A 10,000-nucleotide genomic window follows, 5' to 3' on the forward strand; every position below is an offset into this window, starting at 1 on the left:
GCTGTACACCGCCTGTTTCCAAGTATCGTCAGAAAAGAAAAGAAGCCGACCATTCACATCCCAACCACCACCACCGCCTGTATATAACACCTTGGCAGCCTTTCTGTTTGATGCCTGGCTCTCTTTCCCAAAGGTCAATGTGCTGGTTGTTTTAAAGAAATGGAGACGCTCACACACACACACACACACACACACACACACACACACACACACACACACACACACACACACACACACATTCATAACTCCTGCAACCACTTGCACCAAGGATAGAATAAACGCAAGCATAGCATACTGTATTGGTGACTTATTGAACAAAACAACATGGGTCGCATTGTATTGTGTTGTGTTGTGATGTGTTTCGTTGCATTGCGTTGCGTTGCGTTGCGTTGCGTTGTATTGTATTGTATTGTATTGCCTTGCATTGTATTGTATTGCATTGTACTGCCTTGCTTTGTATTGTATTGTACTGTATTGTATTGTATTGCCTTGCATTGTATTGTATTGTATTGCATTGTTTTGTATTGTATTGCCTTGCATTGTATTGTATTGTCTTGCCTTGTATTGTATTGTACTGTATCGTATTGTGTTGCCTTGCACTGTATTGGATCGTATTGTATTATATTGCTTTTTGTTGTGATGTGTTTCGTTGCGTTGCGTTAATTGTATTGTATTTATTGTACTGTATTTCGATTTGTTATAAATATTTCTAGGTGTGAAATCTGGGCTGCTGTCTAGGGGGGAGAGTGCGTACGCTACAGTACATCACCACAGATTTTAATTTTTTTTTTGTCTAGTTATTCTGCCACGCATTTATGTTTTCCTTTCTCTACCTGCAACTATATCAGTGTTCCCATCAAAAAGGATTTTTTTTTTTTACAACAGAATTTTGCCAGAGACAGCACCTTTCGTTGCCGTGGGTTCTTTTAAATTAAGTGCGTGCTACACACGGGACTGCGATTTATTGTCTCATTCCAATGACTCGCATTAAGATCACCACCAGCGGAGGGCGGTGGGTGGGGGTGAGGGTGAGTGTGTGTGTGTGGGGGGGGGGGCCGGGGGGGGGGAGGGGACGTACGGGGGGCGGGAGGGAACATGGGGGGGTGGAGGGGAGAAGATACTTGCGACTGAGGGATTTGATCCCTTGCACTCCGAGTAGGACGCATCACCGCCCGCTAGGCCACCAACACCACTCCATTACGTGCTACAGTACAGCTAAAAAAATGGGGTCCGCCCTAATGATTGCTATTTCGGTGTGGACTGTCTTTATTCTCACAGTGATCTGTCTGTCTGTGCCGTCAACCCCACTCAGCTCAATCCACCGGTAATTTTGTAGGTCAGAAGGGCAGACGATGGAAACCCAAGGACTGTATATTTTGAGAACAAATAACGGTAGTGAAGCTCAAATGTCACCCCTCACATCACATCACATCACATCACATCACATCCTGTGACCCCTGGGAGAGAGAGAGAGAGAGAGAGAGAGAGAGAGAGAGAGAGAGAGAGAGAGGCAGACAGACAGACAGACAGACAGAGAGGCAGACAGACACACAGACAGAGAAAAAGAAAGAGAGAGAGGGAGAGAGAGAAGGAGAGAAAGAGAGAGGGAGGCAGACAGACAGAGAGATAGAGAGAGAAAGAGAGAGAGGGAGAGAGGGAGAGAGAGACAGACAGACAGAGAGAGAGACAGAGACAGAGAGAGAGAGAGAGAGAGAGAGAGAGAGAGAGAGAGAAGAGAGAGAGAGGAACAGAACAGAACAGAACAAAATTTTATTCAGTACGGCCAAAGCCCCATTTGAATGGTTGGTGAACATGAATCACATTTTGAAAAGCATAATATGCATGACACAGTATCCAACATAAAAGAAAACCAACAAACACTGTCAACTGAAAATGAAATCATAGTGTTATGACAATACAATCTCTCTTCCATTAAATGCCTTATGGTTTAAACAGTATTTTATTTGGAACATGTCACAATACAACACAACACAACACAGTAAGTACCACCAGCGCTGGGAGGGGGACGGGGGTGAGGGGTGGGAGTGGAATACTTCGAGGCTGTGACACTGCCCTTTCATGCCCTTGAAGATGTAGAGATAAACGTGTCCAACTATGACCATCAGAACAGCAGAGGAGGCAACTGCTGTTTCGACTATCTGGGCTAGAATTCAAATATAGTGGAGAATGTCTAGCCCAAGATACACCCCCACTCTCTCTCGGCCAAGAGGGTTTTAGAATAGTCGGCGTTGGGATGGTTCCCAAAGGCTAACTAGCCCCCATGGCTGTAGCACTAAAAGCCAGTGCAGTTTTGCCTCCTAGTTTGATAGTCACAATCCTTCAGAAAAAGACTAAGCAATAAATGAACTCCCATTATAGTGGAGAAAACCATTGATCATACAGCTCTCACTTTGCTGTTTGGTCCAAATGTAAGCTTAGGCCAATCTGTGATATAACCTGGGCCTATTTCATGCCCCATACTATATGCAAACCAACGGATTGGGGCAGTCAGTCCAGTTTTCACACGCCGCTGTGCTATAGACCCTCGGACCTACTCTTTGCAAAGCGGTTATTGCAATCCAGCGCCAATTCTTCAAAACAAACAGAGAAAGCGGGGGTTGGTGGGGTGGTTGGGTGGGGGAGCAGGGAGGATAAGTGGAATGGCTGGCTTCTAACGAACCAACTAGTTTTTTTTCCCTTCCTTGGCGACGAGTGAATTGACAGCTGTTGTCCTGAATTGTGCCCCTTCACATTTTCGTTTCTTTTTTAATTTTTTTTTTCCAGAGCGCGAAATAACCTGAAAGCAATTTGTGCCCGCACAAAAAGACTACTGTGACAGATCTTTATTTATTATTTTTTTTCTGTACGTTTACAGTTGACTTCATCAAGTTTTTGCGCCTTATAAATATTACTATTATTATAATATTATTATTAGTTTTTTTGTATTTATCTATTATTTATTTATTTACTTACTTATTTGTATTTTATTTATTTATTTATTTTTGTTTGTTTGTTTTGTTTTGTTTTGTTATCTTATTTTATTTTATTATTTCATTTTATTTATTTTATCATTATTTTATTTTATTTATTTATTTATTTTCATTTATTCTTTTTTTTTTTTTTTCTCTCTTTTAAAAACAACAACAATTTTTTTTCTCAAGGCCTGACTAAGGCATCTGCTTGGCAGATGTGGTGTAGCGTATATGGATTTGTCCGAACGCAGTGACGCCTCCTTGAGCTACTGAAACTGATACTCACCAAGGGAAATGAAATTGTTTTCTTCTATTTTTTTTTAAACATACGAATCATTTTTTTTTCATGCGGAGATACATTCCTACTTCTTCTCCTTTAAAAAAAAAAATTATTTACATTTCTCTCACCACATGAAAATGATAGCAGTAAATAATGCTGATCAGATCTTCTCTGCTCTGATGAGTGAAACACTAGCCGCGCCATGGCATGCCTGGCGACACCTATTACTATTGATTTATATAGCCAGTGGATGGATTTCTTCGGGAGTACGTGGCGATACGGAGTTGCTTGTGTGTGTGTGTGTGTGTGTGTGTGTGTGTGTGTGTGTATTTTTATGTGTGTAGGTATGCATGAGAGTGAGTGAGTGAGTGAGTGTGTGTGTGTGTGTGTGTGTGTGTGTGTGTGTGTGTAGGTATACATGACACAGAGAGAGAGAGAGAGAGAGAGAGAGAGAGAGAGAGAGAGTATTTATGTATTTTTATATGTGTAGGTATGCATGAGAGTGAGTGTGTTTGTCTCTCTCTCTCTCTCTCTCTCTCTGTGAGTGTGAGTGTGTAGGTATGCATGAGAGAGAGAGAGAGAGAGAGAGAGAGAGAGAGAGAGAGAGAGTATGTGTGTGTGCGTGTCTGTGTGTGTCTGCGTGTGTCTGTGTGTGTCTGTGTGGAGGACAAAGAGGGCAAGATTTATGTTTACCCGACAGCATTCTTCAGAGACAGTACCTTGAAAACAGACCTGCTCGTTGAAGAAAAAAAAATCCCAAAGGCCCTGTTATTGATTTTCGTTCAGCAGTTAACTGCAGCACCGGCAACAACAGCAACAATAGCACCTACAACAACAACAACAAACAACAAAAAAGAAACAACAACAATAATAAAGATACTAAACAAGCAACATACATCAAACAGAAAACTTGTTACAAGTAGTAATGTAATTGAAATTCCAGCCTTTGAAAGGTAAACGAGATCGAGAAACAGGTTTGTGAAATAAGAAAAGAGTAATGCCAAAGAATCATGACTCACTGTGATGATATCTTATCGTGATCCTCTTCACATTCGGTGTCTGGTACAGATGAAAATAAAATGTATGTCTAGCACGGGATCGGATAGAAAAATCAAACAAATGTTATTTTTGCAAGTGGTTTCGTGACCGTACTTTGAATGAAAAAATCGTCGCATTAAAACAGAACAGGCGGTTGTATTGAGTTTACATCGGAGATGACATTTGTTTGCGTTAAATTTACGCCCTCCTCTCTCTCCCAGATCAGTTGGTCTTTATTTTCATTTTAATTTTTCCAAGTTTTTTTTTTATCGTGCTTATTTGTTTGGATGCTTTTTTTAAAAAAAATATATTTTTTCATTTTTATTTTTCTTAATGTGAGATTCTACTTATCTTTGTTGAATATAATTACTGGTTTTAGTGAGAGGTTAATCGATCTTTTTCTTCTGAGACTATTCTAAGAAATATGAGAGACGCCATTTCAGGAATAAATTTATTTCACAGAAAAGAAATATGACCTAAAATTAATCTCTTTTAAGTAAAGAAAAGTCAGTGTTTTAGAAATTTATTGTTGACAAAGAAGAAAACGAAAATATCTTTCCCGGATTTCAGAAAGTTGTGCTCAAGAAAAAAGTATTTTATGGTGAAAAGAATATAAAAGACGACTATAGGGAAGACAAAACCCCCAACATTCTCATGGCAATTCAGACAAAGGAAAGACGTCATCTGGCGTGTGGACAGTTAATAAAGTTCAACAAGCATGCGATGGATGACATTTCAGAGAGGAAGAATGCTCCATTTCAGAATACGGATACAGACCTAGCTCTGTACAGAAATAAAACAATCGACTCAGAAACAAATCAACAAACAGCATTGCACGAATCAATGTCTTGTTTTCCAGACTGTATGAACGGTTTCTTCCGGAGTCATCTACGAGTGCAGACCTTGTTCTGTACAGGAATAAAAACAGTCGACCCAGAAAAATGCAACCAACCAAACAAAACCAACTACAACAAGAAAACTTTGTATGTTTGTCTCTGTCTAACGTGGGTTCTTATTTTTCAGACTGGCAGAACAGTGTACTCCGGAGAGATCTAACTGAACAGGTCGAGGGAACAACGTTGTCTGCATGGGAGTAACAGCGTGAAGGAGAGAAAGAAAAAAATCATCTCAGAGTTTCATCCATCAAACACGTGAACGAACACGTTTTGTTTGTTTTTCTTTGCAGAGAGAGAGAACAAGACTAACAAGAAGAAACACTCTCGTGGGAAGAATGTCTTTTGAACATTGCTGTGGTGAAAAATCTTATCTATTATGACACAACAACCAATTTATTCGGGACAGCTTTTAAGACAATATATATATATATTCACGATTCGATCGAAACATCGTGAAGTTTGAACAGAGAAAAACAACACAGAAGAAGTCAAGACAGAGCCTTCATAACTGAACGACACTAAAAAACAACAACAAAACAACAACAAAAAACCACCACGAGGAAAAACTGACAACAAATCCAACCACCTCCTACAAGCTACACCAAAAACCAACCTCCAGACGAATTAAATAATCGTAATCGACAGTTAAAAAATAAAAAAATAAAAAAAAGAAAAAAGAGAAAAAAAGAGAAAGAAATAAAGGACCGTCCACATGTTCAAGCACTCCATGACCGGAGACCAACAACTACAAAACCCACTCTACACAGACGAAGAAACGTTCCTGATCGTGCCCCCTCCACCACCCCTACTACCACCCCTATTACTACCACCCCTCCTTAATGCCACCATGGACCAAGGATGGCCAGAAGACCAACACAGCAACAGACAACAACAACAACAACAACAGCAACAACAACAACACCCTAACCTCAACTTCACCCTCTGGCTGCACCGTTTGAACAAGAACCGAACCCCGGAGGGGGGGAACCAGGTGCCGGAGCCCCCTGAGTACCTTCTGGCCATCTGGACCACTCTTTACGTCGTCGTCTTCGTCGTCGGCCTCATCGGGAACGTGGCGGTGACCTTCGTGGTGCTGCGCTGCCGCTCCATGCGCACCTTCATCAACTTCCTCTTCCTGAACCTCTGCATCGCCGATCTGATGGTGCTGGTCATTTCCGGGCCCACGGCCGTGGTGGACATCTACGCCAGGGAGGCCTGGTACCTGGGCTGGTTCATGTGTGAGTAGTGTGTGTGTGTGTGTGTGTGTGTGTGTGTGTGTGTGTGTGTGTGTGTGTGTGTGTGTGTGTGTGAGAGAGAGAGTGAAAGAGAGAGAGAGAAAGGCAAACAGACTTACAGAGAGACAGACAGACAATGAGAAGAAGAAGAAGAAGGGAGAGAATCAAACTGACAATGACAATGTTCTATTTCCATTCAGCAACGAAGCCCTTCGGACAAGGGGGCATAACAAATAATCGTGAGCACAATTCTAGAAGCACTCACACACGCATTCCTCTCTCCACCACCTCATCCCTCCGCCTCACGAAACACAAACATGCACGAAGCCGCAAGCATACTCCACATTCGCACCCCCTCCCTCCCCTCGCTCCCACACGCAAATCGGACAACGGATCATCTTGAAGACTCATTCATCCATATTGAATCACTGTCGCTGAATGAAATTTTATTTGTCGTAATTGCGTTGCTAGCGCAATGTATTTTGACAAGATCTTCGACACATTTTCCTTACTTCTACAGATAATATTGGACAAGATGGATTACAATATTGTGTTTGTGACGGATAACCTTATATGCTGAGCAGTGGAACCAAAAATGGAAGTTCATTCTCGGTTTCGATTTCACAGGATGGACAAACAGCATTTATCATGTTTCATGTGACCCCCCCCCCCCCCGGCCCCGGCCCCCCCCCCCCCCCCAAAAAAAAACAACAAAACCAAACCAAACCAAAACAAAACAAAAACCAACCAACCAACCAACCAAACAAACAAGCAAACAAAAAACAACTAAAGACAACAACAACAATAAAAACAAACAAACAAAAAAAACATTGCTTGCAATTCCCAAGTCCACTTACTCTTAGTCGAAAGTTATCTCTGTTCCATCTATTTGTTATGAAAATGTGATACGTTTCTGCTCGGAAAATGTGTTTAAAAGATTTGAAGCATTGATATTTATCGTTATACTCTCTGAATGTCAGATTTGCATTATAACATGAATAAGTCTTTTATTATTTTCGCAAGAAATCCACATTCATAACCAACGCCATTTTTGACTCACTCGTGTAAACAAAGTGAGTCTATGTTTTGACCAGGTGTTCGGTTCTCTCTCTCTCTCTCTCTCTCTCTCTCTCTCTCTCTCTCTCTCTCTCTCTGTGTCCGTGGTAAACTTTAACATTGACATTTTCTCTGCACATACTTTGTCAGCTGATACCAAATTAGGCATAAAAATAGGAAAAATTCAGTTCTTTCCAGTCATCTTGTTTAAAACAATATTGCACCTCTGGGATGGGCACAAAAAAGAAGCCTAATTATATGCAAACTGCATTTACTGTTATATTTATTTTTTTTGTATTCTCTAAACTTGGCACTTTGATCTGATATTCTGACACAACAGCAAGAGCAGTCATTATTATAATTTTTTGTTCAAACAGGAACTTCTTTTGCTAAGCATGAAGTTTTATTTATTTTGCAAACGTTTGGTGCAGATAGTAAAAAAGGGAAATTACTCTGTAATTAATGCTAGGGGACTTAATTTGCTTTAAACTGATCTTTCTCATCTTAAACATTACATTTTGAAATTATTCTCAATACATAAAAAGTGTACTCTCAGTGTACAGGGCTTTCACTATGTTCATTCGCCCAAGTGGTCTTTTTCGGAAAATACTAAAATCAATACGACGAGTGGACTTTACAGATCTGTTGGCTGAGCCCTGAAGGTCATGGGCAAAAATCAATTGCGTACACATATTCATACACATTCAACGCGCGTGCTCATATTCTTCGTGAACGCGAACGACGCCATTTTGTTTCAAGTTGTTGACCTGCCCGTTCAATCCTATATTCAATGGACAATACACGATAACATGTGATGCAGTGGAAAGTTGGAGAAGGAGACCGTTAAATATTTATTCAGAGAAAGATTTGTGAACGCCTCATCACTGGATTATGCCCCAAACTGCCATAAAATATCCACAGAATCAGTCGGAATTCACAGTTAAAAATTGTAAACCATGCGAGTTAATACCCTTGAACTGATCACGATGAAACGAAAAAATTTCCAGTCTTGACTTTTCTTAAAATGAAGTCCTTTTCACTTCTTACGACGTTTAGAAGTACTTGTACTTGGCTCTACATGTTATTAGTTTAACAAAATACTAAATTTTCATGTCAACTTTAAAACTATAAAACTAGAATGAACATAAAAGAGAAATTGAATCGACCGTGTCGTACTACATTCCCGGCGGGTGTAACTAAACTTGTACATCTATCTAGATCTAGAGAAAACGGCTAAATGTTGCAGTGTGATTGCGGCGATAGCCACGTCTCCTTTACTGCGGACTTAAAAAGAATTTTTTATATTTTTTATTGCCCTTAAATATTTTTTGAATGCCCAAGATACACCAGAATAATATGATTTAAACAGCGTACTCGCTGCGAATACCGCAATTGATTTATCGCCCTTTAAAAAAGTATGTTCAAATATTAAATTTTAGAACGTCAGTTAAGGAGCCACGATAGTGTAATGGGTAAGACAGTTTCTTCTCACCCGAACACCCGGGGTTTGAATCTGGTTAGGACTTTTTTTTCTTCTTTAACCCGAAGCTTTATAATAACAAATACAGAACACATTTTAACGATTAGATATATTTTTTTTTTAAAGTGTATCACAAGTGAGTCTTGAAGGCCTTGCCTCTTTTGTTTTTCTTCTCTTTTTTCCTTCTTTTTAATTTTTTTTCATTGATGGCTTGATGTAAAGCAATTGTTGCTTATTCAATTTACCATCATGAAATGAAATCTTGACTTGACCTCACACACACACACACACACACACACACACACACACACACACACACACACACACACACACACACACACACACACACACATATATATATATTCGTCTAATATCACTGATAGTGAAAAGACGCTAAACTAAAGAACGAACACACACACCCACACACCCACACACACCACACACACACACAGAGAATGAGACACACATGCACACACACTCTCTCTCTCGATCACACCCACACACACACACACACACACACACACACACACACACACACACACACACACACACACAGAGAAAAACAGTCTACCCCTTTTTTATATTTCTTCTGTGTTTATTTTATTTTCCTCACACAAGGCATTTATTGATTTCGTGTAAGATCAAAGTGAAATACAAAAATGGCATCAGAGAGAGAGAGAGAGAGAGAGAGAGAGAGAGAGAGAGAGAGAGAGAGAGAGTGTGTGTGTGTGTGTGTGTGAGAGAGTGAGAGAGAGAGAGAGGGAGATTGATTGATTGATTGAATCTTTAGTGGATAAAGAATTAGGCACAATAAAGGCCTTTTTACAATTCTGCCCATTTAACGACATAAAACATAAAAATAAAGAACGACACAAAACATAAAAATAAAGAAAGGAATTGAAATAAAATAAAATAATAAGAACGACGAATAAGAATAGTAACTGGATTAGTCTGTTAAAGGTAACAAAGCGATGAAAACTGGAACAATTGGCACATTACATGTACGTACGTACTTACACACACACACACACACACACACACAC

The 10,000-nt window shown here is 40.0% G+C and overlaps 1 protein-coding gene across 1 annotated transcript in view; it reads left to right on the forward strand.

The window, feature by feature from the left end:
• Positions 1–977: 977 nt before the first annotated feature.
• Positions 978–10,000, forward strand: part of LOC143285618 (neuropeptides B/W receptor type 2-like) — a 117,947-nt gene continuing 108,924 nt past the window's right edge. Inside the window, exons 1-2 of the mRNA XM_076593016.1 lie at positions 978–1,028; positions 6,151–6,424. Of these exons, the coding sequence (XP_076449131.1) occupies positions 978–1,028; positions 6,151–6,424 (325 nt within the window). The remainder of the gene's footprint in view (positions 1,029–6,150; positions 6,425–10,000) is intronic.

The sequence above is a fragment of the Babylonia areolata genome, chromosome 9 (assembly GCF_041734735.1).
Source record: "Babylonia areolata isolate BAREFJ2019XMU chromosome 9, ASM4173473v1, whole genome shotgun sequence".
NCBI lineage: Eukaryota > Metazoa > Mollusca > Gastropoda > Neogastropoda > Buccinidae > Babylonia > Babylonia areolata.